General features: G+C 37.0%; 1 protein-coding gene across 1 annotated transcript; it reads right to left on the reverse strand.

Moving 5' to 3' along the window:
• Positions 1 to 3,616: 3,616 nt before the first annotated feature.
• Positions 3,617 to 20,704, reverse strand: YME1L1 (YME1 like 1 ATPase). Its single transcript, XM_058832405.1, has 19 exons — positions 20,493 to 20,704; positions 18,828 to 18,959; positions 17,843 to 18,008; positions 16,845 to 16,943; positions 15,254 to 15,363; positions 14,090 to 14,240; positions 13,891 to 13,998; positions 13,001 to 13,083; positions 12,057 to 12,147; positions 11,117 to 11,269; positions 9,641 to 9,773; positions 9,092 to 9,154; positions 8,501 to 8,613; positions 7,948 to 8,103; positions 7,056 to 7,207; positions 6,005 to 6,131; positions 5,834 to 5,907; positions 5,107 to 5,193; positions 3,617 to 3,970 (listed from the first exon to the last, which is right to left on the reverse strand). Exons 1-19 carry the CDS (start codon positions 20,520 to 20,522, stop codon positions 3,827 to 3,829), a joined length of 2,172 nt encoding a protein of 723 aa, XP_058688388.1. The 5' UTR covers positions 20,523 to 20,704; the 3' UTR covers positions 3,617 to 3,826.

A 20,704-nucleotide genomic window follows, 5' to 3' on the forward strand; every position in this document is an offset into this window, starting at 1 on the left:
ATCTTAGAACAAATCTGCTCCTGAGCTTGAAGTCAAAATCCCATGCTGAATCAGAATTACAGCCAGCAGCACTAAGTTTCCAGGACAGGGCACTAGCCACAAAGCTAGATTTGGGGAAAAACAAATGCACTAGACTGCACAACCCCATGCACTAGTCCCCACTTCTCCCACTAAACACCTCACTGTTCCTAGTAGTGCTCTAATGGCTAATGATGCAGCCATTTATGCACTGATGATGCTGTGGAAGCAGCAGACAATGCTCTCACACTGGCCAATGGCAGAGAAAGGCCTCTTAATAAACACATGTGAGTCATGGGTTTGGAAAAATGGAAATCTGAGGAAAGCAGAGCGAGCAGCCTATTTGAAGCATGTACTCTCACCTCTCATTGTGGTGTTTGGCCATGTTTTAGAAGCAAAAATAGCTCTCCTTGCTTCTAGCCAAAGTTTCCAATCAATAGAGCAGAAAGTTAGGAATGGCTTGATTGTTCTAACTTCACAGCCAGTTTAAAGGATTAAGATGTAGAAAATTCTACTGACATTTCAGCTGACTCAGGTCATCACAGAGTAGGAAGGAGCCAGAAGGAGCAGGCCATGACTTTCACTGGAAGTTTGCATTTGCTTTGTATTAAGCTTGCTAGTAGAATTCTGGCATGCCAGCCTCAGGAATACAAAAAATTCAGAATTATGTCCAAGTCTGAATTTCTTATTTTTATGTGCCATCCTGCTTGTGACTAGAGGTATTTAATATGCAAACAGTCTATTTAAGTACTTAGCTCTGCCCCATTTTCAACAGCAGGTGGCTGTTCCTACTTAAAAGGGAACTGAGGTTATTATTCTCACCCTTTCGACTGATTTCTGGAAGCTGCTTTTGTGGTTGTGATGCATTGACCCTGGCTGGACACCAGGAGCCCATCAAAGCCACTCCCCTCCTTAGCTGGACAGGGAAATCATGGCTAAAGGCCTTGGGGGTTGTGATGGAGGCAGGGAGAGATCACTCACCACTTAACATCATGGACAAAACAGTTTTGAGTCGGTAAAATGAGTTTCATGCCAACCAAACCAGAAATAAAACCAAATCTTACTACCACCTCTTCCGCTAGCCCTTTAGTTTTCAACTTCACTTCCACTTTTCTTTACCTCCTCCCCCTCAAGTGGTAAGAGCCGGGTGGGGGTGGGACAGGAATTGGGGTTGTGGTCAGTTCATCACAGGTTGTCTCTGCCACTCCCACTCTAACCCTGCTACATCTCCTTCACTGACCTTGGTGTCTGCAGAACTGTTTCTCCCACATACTCCTCTGGCTGCAGCTGCTCTTAGGGCAGAGCTTCTTCCCCTTCATTACATGTGGTGTCTCAGAGGCTTTACCACTGGGGCTGATGGGCTCAGCCTTGGACAGGAGCAGGTTCTCCTAGAGGTGTCTGGCAGTGCTCTATTGGACACAGGAAAGCTTCTGGCATCTTCTCCCAGTTGCCACCCATGTAGCCTTCTCACTACAACAACCCTGCCACACCAACCCAATCCAGTGCTCTTCCATCTGTGCCCAGTAATTCTGAAAGGTGACCTTTCAGCTCCTAGGTGCTCCCAAGAGCATCAGTGATCAAATCCAATGCCTCAACAGACAAGCTTCTTGGAAACCTCATGTTACACACACAAAACCAACTAGGAATGACAATAAACTCTTCAGTAACACTTGTGTTACTAAGTTGGCCAGAAAGCAAAGACAGCCTTTACAACTTCATGGCTAATCTTGTAATAATCTTTCATGACTCAGTGATACATCACTATTTTTTTTTCCTTTTTGACACTATCCTATGCATGTAGCAAGAAGTTTTTGAATAAGAAAAGTAGTTGGAATTCAAGGACTTACCCCCCCAAACAAGATCATTCAATACAGATTTTAGTAACTTCAAACAAGAAAATGGTTTTTTGCTTCTCTTTCTAAATGCAAATTCACACTATTTAGCTGGAAAAGATTACTTTCATATCCCACTACTGAAGCAGCAATTGAAAAAATGTGTGAATTTCTAGGGAGAACATTCCCTAGAAATCTTACTTAGAGAGAGTGAAATTTTGCCATAATTCTTAAATTTATTTACAATTTTAAATGTTTTATACATCTCAATTTACATTCTAGGGAACTTGGTATTACATTTTATATCACTTTACAGTGAGTAAGAAGAAAACCAATGTGCATAATTAAAATTAACCTTTATTACTCCAAAAACAGATGCCAAATATGCAGTATATTTCTGTTTCTGTTGGCATATTTCTGAAATACAAGTACAACTGTAACTAGTCAGCCTAGATATTTCCTATACTGTTTTATAACATTTGGAAGTTCTCCCACGCTGAGTGGGATGCCACTATAGTAAGCTGACAAAAACAGGCAAGAAGTTGATCTTGTTTTGAAAGGGGAAAAAAAAAAAATAAACCAAACGTGCTCCTACTAAAAAAACTAGGTTATAATCAAGCATTACACTCAGAAAATTCTACAGTACTGTTACTTTTAGTTTCAGGTGTAGCTACCGGCATCCATTCACATTTATTGGCACCAGCCCAACTATTATAATGTCCAAGTATGGTAACCCTCAACATTAATATGCTAATACATGCCTCTCTGCAACAGAAGCTTGTAATACCACAACGCTATGAATGATTGTGCAGAAGAATTATGATCAAGATGTGTTATTCCTAAAAAAACAGCTCCATGAGATCAGAGGAATACTAGCATATAATTGCTTGCCATCACTTCCACTTGATTGGAAACTGCTCTTGTTTTCAAAACCTTTTATTTTCTTAGAATTTCCTGAGATTTCTGTAAGGGTTGAAATAAAAAGTTTTATTTCCCTACTTCTACCATAGAACAGAACTGGGAATGTTATTTGAAACAACACATGCTTCAAACATTTTCTGAATTACTCTTCACTGAGCAATGTTGTCCTCTTCAAAGAGATTATCTTTTGGATTATCAAACGCCCATACACAGTATTAATAGAAACTAGTTCTGCAGAATCTCCAGCAGTGTAAAAGCACTGTCATCAAAGCACTGTCATCTATCTACTGCAGTAATAAAATTTTAAGAAATTTGTCAGCAGCACATCAGAGGTCACAGGTATTTCTCTTATCCCTGCTATGGCTCTGCCCAAAACATGGTCCAAAGAGGCTTAGAAACATTTAGCCTGTTGTTTTTGCAATAAAATTTCTCTCCCAGCCATACATGCGCATATTTTAACCCCAAGAGTACTGGAAACATGACCACTAGCATTTTTGTCTAGCATGGTGCTCACACAATGTAGCTTGCTCATTCTTTGAGATGTTTTGTTTCATTTCTAAATAAGAAGTCTTTAATAGTGGTCTCTAACCTCAGAGTACGAGCAATAGCTACATGACATACTACTGCTTTACATCTCAGTCTGTCACTCTCCATAACGCATTCCAGCGCACATATTGTGGGGCATCACTTCAAACACACATGTAGCAGCATGGCCCAGGAACCTGTGCCAACACACACCGGAGTATCCACGTGTTTTTCTTCTCAGCTTCAACACATTTGATTGAATCAAAATGCTGAATTCAACCCTGAGATTTATCCTTCTGAATAACTTCTTGTGCGAAGAGTATAAGGAGCAGAGCATGAGGAACTTGCTTTATTTTGTGTCTTATTCTGATGAGACACAACAAATAGATGAGTAACAGAAGCTCACAAGAGACAGATTAATATTAATGCCATACACACATCAGGAAGAGAAAAAGAGGCTATGCTGCATAAGACTACTGCATTGCTAGATGTACATTCTTCAAATTATCAGTTACATATCCCAGAAGTTATCATCTTACTTCTAGTTTTTTCCCCTCTAGAACAATTTGGATTTCTTTGGCATCCAGAGTCTCATATTTCAATAAAGCTTCTGCTAAATTCTTGTGTTCTTTTGCATGAGTCTTCAGGATGTTCTTTGCTCGCTCATAGGAGTCCTAATTTGAAGAACAGGTATAAGGAGATTTTAAGACTTTACAACAAAAACAATAGCAAGATTCCACTTTAAAAATTGTTTCCAGGTAAACAGAGCTTGAGACAAACATTTAAAGTTGTGCCTTACATTTCAAAGCTAGCACGGCCCCTAATTCATAAAGCTTTAAAGTATAGCTGACATAATGAATAAAAAACAACCAAACACTTTATGCCACCTGTGTATTTTGCACAAGTAGGGTTAGAAACAAAATTCTGAGACAAACCTTAATATTGTTACATATGACTTGGAAAGACTTGCTAGATTTGAAAGTTCCCTGATTTTTATAACAAATTTTTTTTTTTGCACTATGAGCAAAACCACAACATTCACAGATTGTTCCTCAAAGACTAGCATTTTCTAATATTTATAAAACTCAAAATACTATGTAGTTTTAGAAAGCTGAAAGCTACCAGCTACTGAAAGTCACCAGTTGCTGCAAGCACACTGCCAGCATTACCAGCTTCAACTTTTAGTTCTGCCCTGGAAGCTCTCACAAGGCCAAGTGAGTTCAAAAACAACTACAGCAAAAGTGTTACTCATTTAAATGTTACAAGTAATTCTCCTGCTTGTACCATACTCAGTCAGATTACCAGAACAGTGATCAGGAAGTTCAGTGATTATCAAAAGCTACAAATTTTCCTAAGCATCTGACACTGATCACTGTGAGGAACAGGATACTGAAGGCAACACTTTGATCTGATAGTACCATTCCTGTGATTTTGTACAAAATTATCTGTCTTGGGAGTTATGAAATGTGAAAGTAACATAAAACATCCATATCTAATCTAAAACAATTTGTAGCCATACTTTTCCTGTGAATTGAATCAGAAAAATACAAATCCTGACCAAATACAAGAGAAATGTTAAAGAGTATATTAAAGAGCCCAACGCCACCAACTTGATTCACGCTACTTGTGCATGACAATCACCAACAAGTTTTGATATGCAGAGATTCAAAGTTGCAGCTACATTAAATACTTGGTAATACTTCCACCCATTTGTGTATTTTCACCAGTACACATTACTTAAATGAATTAATCAAGCAAGCAGGTGTTCAATTCATGTCAGAAGTATGAGTGGACGGGGAGGGGCTCTTACCCGTAGAAGCGTCCTCACTTCCTGTTCAATTGCGGACTGGGTTTCAGGGCTGACTTTCCCCGTATCAGTGTAGGTCATAACACCAAGCTAAACAACAACAAAAATATCTCTATCTTGCCACTGCTGTTGCAGTCATACACATAAAACTCTCTGTGAGTTTCAGCACCTATTGCTTCTGCATGCAAACAAAATCATGAGTTAAATGAAGTGCTTTAGGCAGAAGCAAAACAAGAAGCCTATTCATCAACTATGTAGTTACTGCAGAATTCTGTTTCAATAGGTCACGGTACAGATCCAAATTAGGCGCTCTCCTACTTAAAAACCAAAACAAAATGCCTAGACTACTAACACTTGATGGACAATCAACACAACTAAAGAAGCTTCTAAAGAAAGTCTAGAAAACTAACTGTTGTTACCCCCTTTGCCCACCCAGATTCAGAATTATCCTCAATTCCAAAATGTCTGGCTTTATTGTAACTATTTCCTGAAGATATTACTAATTTTCAAGGCAATTTTGAAGTGAAAATCCTGCAAGGCAATTTTTTAAACTGTCAAATATACAGGTTTTCTAGTTGGCCTCTCTGTAGCAGACCAGGTCATAAGGCTTACTCTTTTTGTGAAAACCACTTACCCTAATCTCAGAGATCACTGACAGACAAATAGGCTTTAGCTACAGAACAGAACCTGTTTTTGCTCCATATAAATATTACAGGATTGATGATACTACCTTCTCACTCATTCCAAATCGAGTCACCATCAGTTTTGCAATTTTAGTAGCATTATCAAAATCACTGGAAGCACCTAGAGAGCAAACAGATCTAAGTTATATTACTGAAACCACATTAAACATGCCAGTCCACAGCCTTGATCAAAAATTCTTAACTACAAATCTGCTGACCTGTTGTGATGTGGTCACTTCCAAATATGAGCTCTTCTGCTACTCTTCCTCCCATACAGACATCCATCTGTGCAAGCAACTGGGATCTAGTTTCACTCCATCTGTCATTTTCTGGGAGCAAAGATACCTGTAAGGTACAGAACTGTGGTCAGGTAACAAAACCTGAAGAAGTACTGAAGTAATCTCACAAATATTCCAGTTTATATCTGAAGCAGGTAAAGATTTTATGTAACACTTTGCATGCTCTGGCCTGCCTCTAGTATATGAATTCATCAGGATTGCTTGGAGGTCCTCGGTTAAGCCACTGAAACAGCCTCCTCGGACCCTGAGCACCCCATCAATGCAAGCAACTTGCACCTACTGCCAGAAGAAACAGAACAACCCATTCTGTCAGTTTCTCCTTATTTCTTACATCTGGACTGAGTACAAATCAACTTGCCCAGAGGATTCAGACCAATGGTTTTCATTAACTGAACACATAAACTTGAAAATGTTCACCAGGAAGAGACGTAATAGAAATATTTTTCTGTTCAAATGCATGGTAGATAAAGGCAAAATAGAAAAACTTATGGATATCTGTGCAAAAAACAAGGCAGGTAACTGATGAAGTTTAAAAAAGCCAAACTGGACAAAGAACAACCTGATAAAGGATGTCTGTGTTAGAAGTACAGTTAGCTTCTACTTGCTAGTCCTTTAGATGTCCTTCAAAATTTCGCTGTTGGGTGCTATTTCAACTGCACACAACATTTCAATAGAATCAAGCTTACTTATATTTCCCATGTGAACTGTTATATTAGTGCACGGTAATTTATTACGAAATTAAGAAAGCAAGCTTTTTATCACACAGAAAAGATGACCTTGGGTTTTCCAAGAGATTGCTCATAACTGAGTATTTCAACAGACTACAGTATTTATTAACATAATCACAGCAAATAGCATCCTTACAAATTCCTCTACACCACCAAACCAACATAAAAATAAAACTAAATAAATACAAATAAACTAAATACAATTTAAAAATACTAAAAAAGCTGGATGAAGAAACACTCACATGTCCCAGTGTTGTTCCTCGTGTCATGATCGTGGCCTTGTTGATCGGCATGGCATCCTTGGTGTAATAGGCAATGATTGCATGTCCAGACTCGTGGTAAGCTGTGATGGTTTTGTTCTTCTCATCAATTTCTACACTTCTACGCTCAGGTCCTTAAACAGAGGAACATTAAATTAACCTTTCTGTACAGCTGGCCACCACAATCCACACATACTCAAAGCACAAAGCAGCCGAGGAACAACATACGATCAAAGGGAACTAACGCTTAAATGCAAAATGTTTACTAGTCAGATTTTAATGCCTAAAAATGGACCCAAACATATTCTACAGACAAGCTGCTTTTAAAGTAATACATTTTAAATGCAGTCTAAGTATCTGAGAAAATTCCATTTCTTCTCTCAAGCATGAACAGACCAGATGTATAGTGGTTATGTCTAAGATGTTTAAGATTTGTGCTGCCACATGAGAAGTTAAACTTAAGTTCCAGGTTTCTGGTCTTAAGTAGGGAAAGGATAAGAAATCAAGCCTGTGTCTCCCTCCAGAATGAAGTATGACATGTAGCATTTTTAACTTTAAAAATGGTATCAAATTTTAAAGAATGCATTCCACACTAGATTTTACATATTCTTTGGTCAAAAAAGGTTCTATTCAGAAATAACTAATAGGAAACTTTATTTGTTGAAAAAAATCCAAACAAAAAAACCCCCCACCCCCACAATAAAAAAACTGAACCAAACAAAAAAGCAAACCAACAAACAAAAAAAAGCCACAGTGCAACAACCCAAAAAACAACACCATAAAAACTTCTCTATTTCCCTGTAAAAGTCTTCATCATACAAGAAAAGCTCTGTGTATTGTAATATACATGCATGTCATTTGTATAAAATCCTACCCATTAGAATTTTGTCCTTGGAGAACTCTAGCTCTTTCATGGTTACCATATCTTTTCCATCAACAGCTGCCTTTAAGGCAGCTTGATTTACAAGATTTTCAAGCTCTGCTCCAGAAAATCCTACTGTGCCTCGTGCAATTATTTCTGGATCAACAGCTGTAGGGGAAGAAAAAACAAACAAAACAAAACCATTTGGTTTATTAACGTCCATATTGCTCCTGAAATTTTAAACTAATCATATCCTATTAAAAATTATGCATTAAACAAAACAACAACAAAAAAACCCCACAAAAAAAATAAACAAAATAAATCAGTTTTAGAAGAAATTAAGCCTTATTTTCAAGACACTATGAACTCAGAGACTAGAGAGAAATAATACATATAAGACAATTTTTGTGTTCTTTATTGATGCAGTAAAGCCGCAATTGCCAATGGAATACAGGACAAATATGAGCGGGTTGATCCCTCATATTATATATATATATATGTATATATATATCCCTCATATAAAAACTGTTACATAAAAAGATACTACAGTAAAACATTTACTTACATGGGTCATATTTGATTTTATTAAGGTACCACTTCAGAATTTCTGTGCGACCTCTTACATCAGGCTTGGGAACAGTGACTTGCATATCAAAGCGACCAGGACGTATTAGAGCACTAAAGGAAATGACAGTTTAGTACATTGACTCAAAAATGCTGCAGCAAACTCACTAACGTATATCAAGGAACAAAAATCCATTGCTAAAATATGTATATAGATTATGCCTCATGCACATATGCAAAGAATATATTTTTCTTATCTGCTTGTAAAAATATGAAAGATATTTATTGACAATTCATTTTGAAGAGTTTTACGCATTTAAAAATTTTGCATTGTGAACAGGGAAAGCAGCTTATCAATTTAGCTGAAAACTTAACAGAAATTTCAAATGCTTAGAAACATATTAATCATTTCTCAGTATTTAACTCTGCAACCTATTAAATACCAAAAACTGGTCAATACACATCCTTTTTAACCTGTAAAACTGCAGCTATGACACTGTAATACTTGCAGATTATCACAAGCAACTTTGGATTTGTTGCAGGGTTTTTTTTTACTGCATGGTCTGTAAAATAAGCAGTGAATTATACTCACTTGTCTAATGCTTCAGGGAAGTTTGTTGCACCAATAATAACAACACCTTCATTTGGTTTAAAGCTGTGTGGAAAACAAGGTGTGAATTTTTTTTTTTCTGGACATAGAATTTACAATTTTGTCAGTAACTACTGCTACTGACCTCAATGACCAGTCAAAAATATGCTTTCACACAACTACATGGGATCCAAGAATGACCATGTTTAACCCAACAAGTAGTTAAAAACATGGTCTAATCTCAGTGTTGAGATTCTTCCTATAGATATATTAAACTAAACAAGCTAAAAAACCTGAGAAATTATTTAAAATAAACAGCAGCTATTGTGCAAATACAACTCAAAAGCTTCTATATTCTTTACAATAAGTCCATTAACGCTACTGTTGGCAGTACTAGAAAACAGCCATAAAAGCATATTAAATATATATCCTAAAAAGCATTACAAAAAATTACATGAAACTTCAAAGGTGTCAGGAAGAAAACATGCACCCACATATCCAAAATACTAGTTAGTCAAGCACCTCCTGTGCCCTCAGAATCCATATATTTACCCATCCATTTCAGCAAGGAGCTGATTAATGGTCTGTCTTGAATACGGGTGCATCGGAGATTCAATTCTTTTCCCACCAACAGAGTCCAATTCATCAATGAAAATAACACAAGGTGCATTTGCTTTTGCTTCCCCTGACAAAAGAAAAATAGCAGAAGGAGCCTTGAACCACACAAAGGAACAGACAGTGTATCAGGTAGTTTAGGATTCTACTGTTTCTATTATTCCTATTAGACATCACCAAAAGGGTATTGCTTTTAGCCTAAAAAAAGGGAAACAGAATCTTGATTCTCTTTATTTCGCCATTTCAAAATTGTATCTCATCAGCTTATTTTTATCATGGTACAAGAAATCACTAATAAAATAAACTACAAAATTGTCATATTTTGTATGAACTTCCTACAAGAGTTTATTTTATAGGCTTGGATAGAGAATATTTGCCTATTAAATAAAAATAATATGAAATATGACAGGTCTCAACACTAACTATCTTTAATAGAATTTGTTATTTTACAGCAAAGGGTTCACGCTCAAGTTTACAGGCATTAAAACACAAAATAAAAACACATTAATAAAAGTGAAGACCATAAATTGGTACATGCATACCAGGATGCAATTCATCTCACCCCCCATGTGTATCTGTAACATTATTAACATATATGTAATAATATTGATGTACAAGTCAGGCATCTACACTTCTGCAGTCAACAGAAGGAAATGCATTTTTAAGATACTACATGTATTATATTTTGCATCCCATCCATGTGAAGTCACATTTTTTTCTACAAATGCAAACTACATCATACATTGCATATATTTGACTCTACCAATCCTCCATTTAAGAGAGAAACTGGGTTTTCTCCTCCCCAGTAATATTAAAACAGGACTTAAAACTCCCCACACTTAAAACAGGAAGTATCTTCTGTGAAAGTTATAAATCTAAGCATTAGTTTTGAAAGTTTTGTTATCATGCTCTTTACTCTGAGCCTACTGATGGGTCTGAGAAAGGAAATCTCAGCTTATTACCATGCCACAACACCACAAAGCTTTAATTCAGAGCAAAAAAAAAAAAAAAAAAATTAAATATGAGGGCAGTAATTAAAAAGGTTAACAATTTTTTTATCTGAAATTTACAATTCAAATTTACAACAATTTATGTATGACTAAAAAGTTACAATTTCAAGTATTCAATTTAGTTTATAGAACATTACATCTCAAATTACTACTTCTCTCTGGGAACATTGTAAAATCAGTTATAAGTTTAGCTATAATTTCATGTGATGGTTAGGAAGATTCTACAGTTAACTGATGCTCACAGAATTGTGACATTTACCTACATAACTAAAGCTTTATTCATTAGCTTTATACACTACTGCTTTCCAGTAACCAGAATTGTAACTAATCAAGCCACGTAAACAACACTGAACACTTATTCTTGCATGTGAAAAGATTTCAAACCCACAAATATTTAACTTACTGAACAGGCTTCGGATGCGACTGGCTCCCACACCAACAAACATCTCATCAAACTCTGACCCGGACGCGTAATAAAATGGAACATCAGCTTCACCAGCCACAGCCCGTGCAAGAAGTGTCTTGCCAGTACCAGGTGGTCCAACTAACAAAATGCCTAAAAAAAAAAAACAACCAAACAAAAAAACCAACAAAACCACCACATCCACACAGTCATCTTATATGAGTATTTTCTTCCATGCATTAAAAGAAATAATGTACACTTGGCTCCAAAAAGCTGCTAAGATCTCATTTCAGGTACTGCTCATTACTGCCAGTCTAAAGGAGCTTCCTTGCAATAAATCTAGATAAAATTTGATCCGTATTTAAACAACAACAAGGACTTGTAAGACCATCAAAACAGAAGCCTCAAGTATTCTGCAGATTCACTGTTGAGTTTAGCAGCTGAATCCCTAATAGTGTTTGCTTCAAACTGACATCTTCCTGGCTGTTTCTGTGGAATCTTTCATTTTTAAATCAAATCCTTCCAAGTAACTGTCTTTAAACAGTGCAGAGCACTAACAGTAAACAGATTTCTCAGGTCTACACATTTCAGATTCACATGGATTTCCACTGTGATCTTAATCATCCTTTTACATGAAAACATTTGTTTCTGAGCTATCTAAAGCAGTTAGGAAGCATTCAAGGTGCTAAAAGCCATAAGGAAGAAATAAAGCCCTTTCAAGAGTTCAGTTAATAAACCCCCTGTTTTACAGGGCAAAGTACTACTGTTTATTAGCTCAATAACTGAAGAAGGCACAGTAAATTTTGTCTAACCCCAAAATTTTCATTTGCATAATACATGAAGAAACAGTAAGAAACTAGGCTGTAGTCACCCAGTACAGAACAAGTCTCACAGCCATGGCTACACAGGTTTTTCACTTCTGCTGAACAATGATTCTTACCTTTTGGAAGTTTACCTCCTAATACAGTAAATTTGTGAGGGTTTTTCAGAAATTCCACAACTTCTTGCAATTCCTGCTTAGCTTCTTCAACCTGTACATGAAAAACATGCCACAAATATAACTAAGCATTTATAAAATAGTGCATGCTTTTGTACATAAGTTTTGCACTAGAGATTAAGCCGTTAATTTTGTATTGATCAAAAATACAAATAGAAAAATATTGAAGTGTACCACAGAATTTGTGTGGATACCAAAATTTAATTCAACCTATCCTAAATCTGTTTGCAGGTCTAAGTAAACACTAAACTTAGTAACAGTGAAGTAACAACCAAACAGTTCAAGACCAGATCTGCCCAAAGAAATAAATACAAAATCAAAAATTCTACATTAAGGTATTAGTCTCATTAATTACACAGAGATTAATTCTATTTGTCCAAGGGGAAGGAAAGGGGGACATCCTCAATTTGCCACTAACAGTCAAAGAACAATTGAACAGAAAAACTAGAGGTATCCCTTAAGCAGTGACATGCCCACTTCTTTCTGGGAATCTCCATATGTCCTGTCCCAATAACACTGCCTGAAAGAGATGGTACTAAGAGAGAAAGGATCAAATGGCATTATCTTCTTATACTACTTAACTTCTGCAAAAGGTAGATAAACACTGATATTTACGGCCTGCCATTTATTATTCTAGCCTTAAAAATGTTATTCAACAAGTGGAGAGTGCATCTTTTGTAAGGTATTAAATGCCACAAAAACAAAGTAGAAAAAGAGTGGCTAAAACCTTCCTTCTTCTTGGAATGGCCAATGTATACAAGGCTTCAGTTCATATAAAGATATTTCTTGAACAGAGCAAGACATTCAGAATGATTAGTTAAACATCAGACAGACTCATAATGATTACTTAAAACAAGAACTTGCACGTATTTTACTTTTGAGCTTACCCCTTTAACATGTTCGAAGGTGACATTTTTCAACTGGATTGGATCAACTGCTGCATCAAAGATACTTGATGTTCGAAAGCGTACTAAGAGCAAACAGCAGATGACGAACAACAAATTTACATACAATGTCATTTCTTTACAAGACTGAGTGCTGCACCTGAACACATGCAGGTAAGACACTGACCTTATACCTGCCCTTTTGACAGGGCATGTGTTCATTTACAAGTGTCCAGCAGGAATAAGATTTATGTTTCAAAAATAATCTTTAAAATATTTGCAATTAATTCAGTGATACGCATTTTAGTCATGTAGTACAGAAAGCTCTTCATCCAGAAGCATGTACACAAAGCCAGAACTTCTCCCTCAATGTTTCTATACATATCCTAACTTCCTTGAGACCTAGGTGATAACTTAGCATCAATTTGAATGTTTCCAGTTACATGAGCTCAGCCTTTTGATTGTTCCACTATTTCCAAGAGATTTCTCAAGATGGCAATTTAACAACGCAAGCTCCTAGTTGCTATAAACTAGGCTGTGATTACAGATTGAAAATTGAAACCATCTTGCTTACAGCTGATCTAGACAATACATCATCTAAACTGAAAGTCCAATACATAATTGGTGACCAGCCTGACTTCTCTGGTTCCAAGCAATTGCTTAACCAAGAGAAATAAAGTAATTTTACTGATACAGAACATTTTTGTTTTCATAAACGTTTTGTCACACTATCATCTGAAGGGCTGTAGCCAGAAGCAGTAAATAACTCTTAGGATAACTTTTCAATGTACTAATAAAACCGAATCATAATGTCAAAATATATTTAATTTATGCTAAATCTGCTGGAAGAAACAACACAAGTGGAACAGTGTGGAAAACAAAAATTAACTAACCAGCATCAGAAAAGGAACCTTTCCCAGGTAAAAATGATGAATATATAGCAAGATAAAAACAAAGAACAAAGAGAAAGAAAGAAAGCAAACGTGATCTTCTTAAGGAATCTGTAAAAGAAAATAAAAACATATTTAATAGGGGCTAAAATAAATTTCTTTCTGATTGCAAAGATAAGATATGTAAATTAAAACAACTTACCAAGTGTTTTTTGCAGGAATACCTGTGCTTTCAAAAAGCCTTCTGCAAAACCAGTTTTAAAAGCATCCTGGTGCGCCTCTGGGATGTTTTTTGTTTTCATTAGTGTGTCTAAGTTTTCAACATCAATTCGTCGCCTTCTCAGGATAAAACCCTGCAATATTTTCCAAAGCAGTGTTAGTATACACCAAGCTTTCATAAACACTTAGCTTATCATCTGGGTAACATGGGTGATAAGAAAAAATAAAATTACAACAGCATGCAATTCACGTGCTGTTGGGGTGGTTAGAAGGTACAGGCCAGTAGCTCAAGTGTGGAATCCCCATGGTTTGAGCATAGGCATTCCCATTTTTGCTCAGCAAATCGGTTTTGGAGCCCTCCTGGATCCCAGTTCCAAACTGAAAATGCAGCCTAAGACAGATCTGTACACAACCAGCTTTGTTCACTGGATTCAGTGGGACTTTTTAGCTTAAGCTTCTTGCTTTACTTCCAACTGCAAAGTATCTTTTCAAGTATTGTTTTGATGGAACTTAAGCAAATACATCTCATATGCCCTGTCAAATTTCAGAGCAGCACTGCATGGAGCTAGCTCTGGTTTATCTTCATCCACAGTACACGTAGTCCACAGATGAAATAAACCACATACGGCTACAAGAAGGGAAGAGTTCAAAAACAATTTACACACACAGTAAAATGAAAAGCCTTAATTAGCCTGACTTCTGTACAGCCAATTAGAAGCAAAGAGTACCCAGGTTAACTTGGTTTTGTTAGTGCTTTCAATAATTATCTGCTGACTTGAAAACACACATTCTTGTATGTTAAACTGACTGTATTTCTGCTTAAAGAAATAAATCCTTTGACTTGAAGCTATTTTTAGTTTATATTCCATTTTAGAAACAGAATATGAAGAATTTAATTTCTAGAGTTAAAATCATAGTTATATGCTGAAACCATTCTCTTAAAAATTCAAATAATCTCAGAACTGGGAATATGTGAAGCAAATATACACATTGGTAAGAAAAAACAATACATTGCCATTAGCTCAAGTTTTACAATTAAGAAATTTTTTCATGCTAGTGACAGAAAACACGAAAATTTTGAAGGCTTGTTCAAGAGAAAGAGATGGCCTGAGTAAGCCCAAAACAACTTCATGTTACTTGTATTTACCTTCAAAAGTGAAGAAAGTGAACTTTTTGTTTCTGTGAATTGATCAGATGTTGACTGCAGACGTCTTGCTCTTGATCTCAGAGTCTTAAAGTTCCGTGTCTGTATGTAAACTTTACATAATAATAAACAGAAATTAAAACCTAATCATTATTACCACTACAAAAAAAAAAGGTCTTAAGAAAATTCAGAAACTATTATATGAAAGAATATGGAATATAATCTTCCCAACATATCCACTGTACTGTAAATGGATAGTTATGTGATCACAAACCCTATTTGTAGTCTGCCCTTGCAAGCAAACTTCTGTTTCACATAAAATTTCATGTTAAAATAATCAGGGTTCATGTTGTAAATTATAGCTAATTGGCCTACTCAGGGAAGAGGAGACATTCAGGCAATTAAATCCAGGCAGGCTGACAAACATGAAACATTCAGAAGCAAACCCAGCAAGATAGGAATAATGCTTTGTGAGCTCTGCTGATCAGGTGCCCTGAGGAAATCTGTAATGGCTTCAGTGTGCTGTTAACTTTGGAAGTGACAAAAGAAGTGAGACCATTTAATCACAGCGAGCTTATGGCACTCTAAAGTCATCTCCTACCACATCAGAAACCTTGTGATGGACGTTTTAACACAAGCAAAGAATATTTTTCTCATTTCACTACTGTGTTTTAAAATAAACATCAATGCCAGTCAATCAGATCAGTTTCACTAAGCTTTTTGGTATTCTAGAACAGTACTGGATAAAAAGAACTTCTGCAGCTGACCCTTGAGCCCTGCTCAAGAAAGGTCTAACATTTAATCAGGTAGCTCTGGACCTTGTTCAGCTCAGTTTTGAAAATCTCCAAGGATTAAGATAACCAAACTTCTCCAGACAATCTGTTTCATTCTCAGTGTGAAAATTTTCAAACAGGTTTTAATTTGCTTTTACATGGGATTGTTGCCTCTTCTTTGAGGTGTATGTGAGAAGGGTAACTGATACGGCTCCAATAGCAGTTGGATCACTCCTTGCTTTTTATTCTGCTAACTAAAGCCTCAGATCCTTCAGCTTCCTCCCCATATAAAATGCTTAAAAATCTGCACCCTTTCTTGTGACCCATCACTGGGCTATCTCCATGTTGTCAGCATTTCTCTTCACTACAAGATACAAACCCTCTAGATATATCTAGAATAGCATCAGAAGAACTGAATTTAGGAGAATACCTAAACTTCCTGAACTGTTGATTATGTTTTCACTAATGCTGCCGGTCACCAAACCCCTCAGAAAATTCAACTGGATGAGTACTGAATTCAACATATTTAATTCAACATATTTATTGATTTAAAAATAGTCAGTTTGTCTGTGGTCTTTCAAGTTTATGATCCACAAATACTGACATCTTAGAACAACATGGTGCTTACTAAATTCTAGAATCACACTACTCAAGTATAAAAATAACTTCATGATTTAAAGTGTTAATATCAATGTAAGTTCCTCCTGGAAGCTTACTGTTATTTCCTGAGTGATGACGCCTCTACAACAAATGCAAAAATACTTTTCCAGACTAGACGAATTCTACACAGATTAAAACCAGTGTAGTTTAATGCTTTATACCTGGCCAACACCGAACATCTGAACAGAAATTTTGGAGGGGATTAGGATGTTGCCTGTACAAACAAGATGAGCGTAAAGCACTGAAAACATCCACAAAACCTGCAAAAAGATACAACAAAGTATAAAAACACCCTATTTTAAATGGCAACTCAACATTACTTCTTGCACAGTTTGTCTTAGTTTTTTAAATATTTATTCTATTTTACTACAGTACTCCAGACATCTTTAATGAAAGAAATTACCAGAACATTATCAAAACTTTGAAGCATTTCCAAGTATTTGTTTGCTTTCAGGCAATGGTCACAGATATTTTTTTTGGAGTTTAATATTATTTCTCTAACAGCAGTCCTCCAGTATTATTCTTAGCACTCCTCTCTACTGCAGTACTGTATAGGCAGTATCTCAAATGCCAGCTATATACTTCTTTTTCTAATACATTATTAAGCATCTGCAATATTCTTACTTCCTTCATTTTTGACTAATTCCAACAAGATATCTTCACCTGCAAAGAACTACTCTTGTTTATTTCAGCAATTAAATACTCCACATGGAGTGTTAACAGTCTGCCACCTTGAATTCCTTTCTAATTAATATCTTTTCGTAACATTGCTTCAAGCAAAAAATGGATAAAAATATAAAATGGAGATGTCTGTGACATAAGTAGATTAGCAAAATCTAATGTCTTGCTAAAAACAAACTGGTGGGAGAAGTCACAGCTCAGGCTCATCATTAAGACAAGTGCCTTGTACTGCAGCTGAGTTCAGAAAAGTTTAACAGTAATTAACTTGAAATCTGAAGAAACGATTTGCTAAATTTTCTAAATTTCCCAAGTTTACAGAGACAAGCTATATACAATAAAAAATAGATTAATACTATTTTTATTAAATATGTTTAACTACTAATTATTGACAGCACAAGAGATTAAACTAAAGAATAACTCTATTGACCTTTATAACTTAACTTCCACCAACTCTCATAAACATTTCACTCAAACATACCATGCTTATTTTCAAAGAAGGACTGAGCAGAGACGTACGACGTGTGCCACTGTGAGGAGACTTTGCTTTCTGTACAGAAGCCAGGAAGTAGCCTGTTCACCAACTCTCTGAACTGGTTAGCTTTCAAATCAGACAATCCCAGATCTCTTAAATTTTTAAATACAGACTGAAAAATAGAAATAAATGTTCAAAATTTACATAAGATTACCTGAGGGAAAGCATTAGCAGCAGAAGCAAATATAGACTGAAGAAAAAAAACTAACCAAACCAAAAAAACCCACAAAACCCCAAGAATGGAATTACAACACAGTGGTGAGCTGTACAACCCATGCTATTTTCCACAGTTTTGAAGTTACTGAGGGATTCCATGCTTCTCCTCCCAAAAAAAGTGCTTAGTTAAAAACTTGTAAGAAATTAGTTGAAAGAGAAGTGGTAATATCTAATACTATTTGGCACTCTGTTTTAATTTTCAATGTCAAAAGCAAGAAATAACCAATGATAATGAAAGCTATTTTAACAGAAAAATAAAACCAAACATGAAAATATGCCATTTAATCTCTCAAAACCTTCAACACACCTTAAGTTACAGTCTCCATTTTCTCACAAGCAATAATGAAACAAACTTTGCTAGAACTCAGAATAAAAATACAGGGTCTATTAACAGAAAACTTACTGCTACTTTTACAGAAAGAACCATTAAATTGGAAATGAAAACAAATACCTTCCTCATTTGCAACGTACTACTGAGACAAGTACCAGCTCCTTTTTTTAAATTAAATACTGTATTTTTGTAGAATCCTTACTGGCAAAACACTTTGATTGACTGCAGTTCTGCCAAAAAGATACACTCTATATGTTAACACCCTGTTTTGTTTAGTCACATTACATTATTTTATAGACCAGACAAATATTACAGCCACTTAAACTGGTATTACTCAGATTTACCATCAGTTACACCATCACTTTTTCAAAAGGTTTTTTGTACCTCACTCTTCTGAGGATCATGCTCTGGAGAGGAGTCCCTCTGGACAGGCTGTATGGATGCTTTGCTGGCAGAAGTTGTGGAGCTTTTTGGTGAATGAAAGGCGTTGATAAGGTGACTCAGAGGAACAGTAGCCTGGAAAAAAATTAGATAAAGACTTAAGCTTGTTTAAACTATTTAAACATACTTCGGCTCCAAACTCTAACATAATTGCATATCTTGTACACTGCTTTTTAACTGAGGACTTAATTATAAACCGTAAGATCTTCAAAACCACAGTGTTAGCCGATACTTTCTTTAAAGGGAAAAAAGAGAAAGTCTAAGCACATATGACAGATTAGAAGCTCCTATTTTCATCTCTAAAGCAATACTTTCATAACTCGAATTATCTATACTTTTTCTTGCATTATTATAAGCTATTTCTAAACATTGCCTTTACGTTTTTCCCTTGGGATCACACTTTCAGTTTAAGGATCAAAATGAAAGCACAGTCAAATCTGCAGTTCAGCAGCATTCATTCCACCTCATGAACCAATACAAAAGCCCAGGTGCACCACCTACCAGGGCTCCTCCTCTTAACACATGACTACATCTCTTGTGAACATATCGGATAAATAACCCCAGCATTTCCGAACCTCCCCACTCAGTACACGTCACTAGGAAGGAGCTGGGACAAAACCTTGGCTGCTGGAATGATCCCTGATTGAAGCATAATTGGGCATGCCTATGAACATCCTTCTGCAAGGACTACCACCTTTGTGTTGACTAGACAGAAGATCAAAAGAGAAAATGCTGTGAGACATAAAAACTGCCTCATAATTAATTGCCCAAAGTTGTAATTAGACTCAGAGCTTGTGGTAAAACCATAAAGCTTCTAGAGGTGAAAGCAAACATCCCAACCACTAACCAAACTTTCCACCTGTATTTCTCACTCTGGTGAAATGACACGTTACTAGAAACTTAAAAATTCTTCCATTTCACTACTCTAATTAAAGCTTTAAACACATTTTCCACATGCGGAAAGAACAATCAAATCCCATTCTGGAATCAGACTATGACACAGTAATAAAAAGCTTAAAAATAAAACCAAAACCACTGGTTCAGATCAAAATCCATAAAACTCACCAATCCCATCAGACTCATTGTCTAATTAACGATGCCTTCCCGATTGCATTCGGACTGTTCTGTGAAACAAATCACCGACGGTTTTCCCTCCACTAACCCTTCTAAGCCATTTCCTTTTGGCTTTCACAATAACCCGTTAAAATTAACAGCATAGTTTAACTGTAGTAACACACGTCACCACCCCTTCCTTCTGCTACAAAAACAGACACTAAAATGCGCCACCTAAGGTTATTTCGTCATTTCAGAACGCTTTTACTCTTTACAAGCTTTTAAAGCCCCTTCCTCTCTCTTCCATTTACGTCTTTTTCCCCGATGCGCACCCCACACCGCCGTTGCCCCCACCCGCTCCTCTCCCCGCTGCGGCCCCGCTGACGCCCAAAGCCCCGGGAACGTGGCAGGCAGGAACTCGGTTCCTCCTGCCGCAACTCCCGGGCCCTCCGAGCGCCTCCGCCCGGACAGGGAGCGAGCCCCCGCCGGAGAGCGAGCCCGGGGCGCGGCGAACCGCGCACCGCACCGGGCCGGAGCGCCCCGCCAGCCCCTCACCTGGGGCTGCACGGTAGAGAAGGAAAACATCCTCCCGGCGGGACCGGCGGCGGCCGCAGGCGTCTCTTCCGCCTCCCAGGCCAGCCGCAGGAGCCCGCCTGCTGTGGCCGCCGGCGGCTGAGGAGGGCCCGCGGCTCCGCTCCGGGAAATGTCCGCCCCGCGGCCGCGCCGACCGGGCCGAGCCGCCCCGGAAGCGGCGGGAGCCCAAAGAG

This window comes from Poecile atricapillus, chromosome 2 (genome assembly GCF_030490865.1).
Source record: "Poecile atricapillus isolate bPoeAtr1 chromosome 2, bPoeAtr1.hap1, whole genome shotgun sequence".
NCBI lineage: Eukaryota > Metazoa > Chordata > Aves > Passeriformes > Paridae > Poecile > Poecile atricapillus.

Excerpts from the sequence above, each read along its gene's own strand:
- YME1L1 (XM_058832405.1), bottom strand. The coding sequence starts at position 20,522 with ATGTTTTCCTTCTCTACCGTGCAGCCCCAG. Across the intron at positions 8,104-8,500 it reads TAAAATCAAATATGACCCAT|CTGTTGATCCAGAAATAATT; the intron begins GTAAGTAAATGT and ends CTTCCCCTACAG. Across the intron at positions 6,132-7,055 it reads GAGGAACAACACTGGGACAT|GTATCTTTGCTCCCAGAAAA; the intron begins GTGAGTGTTTCT and ends TGTACCTTACAG.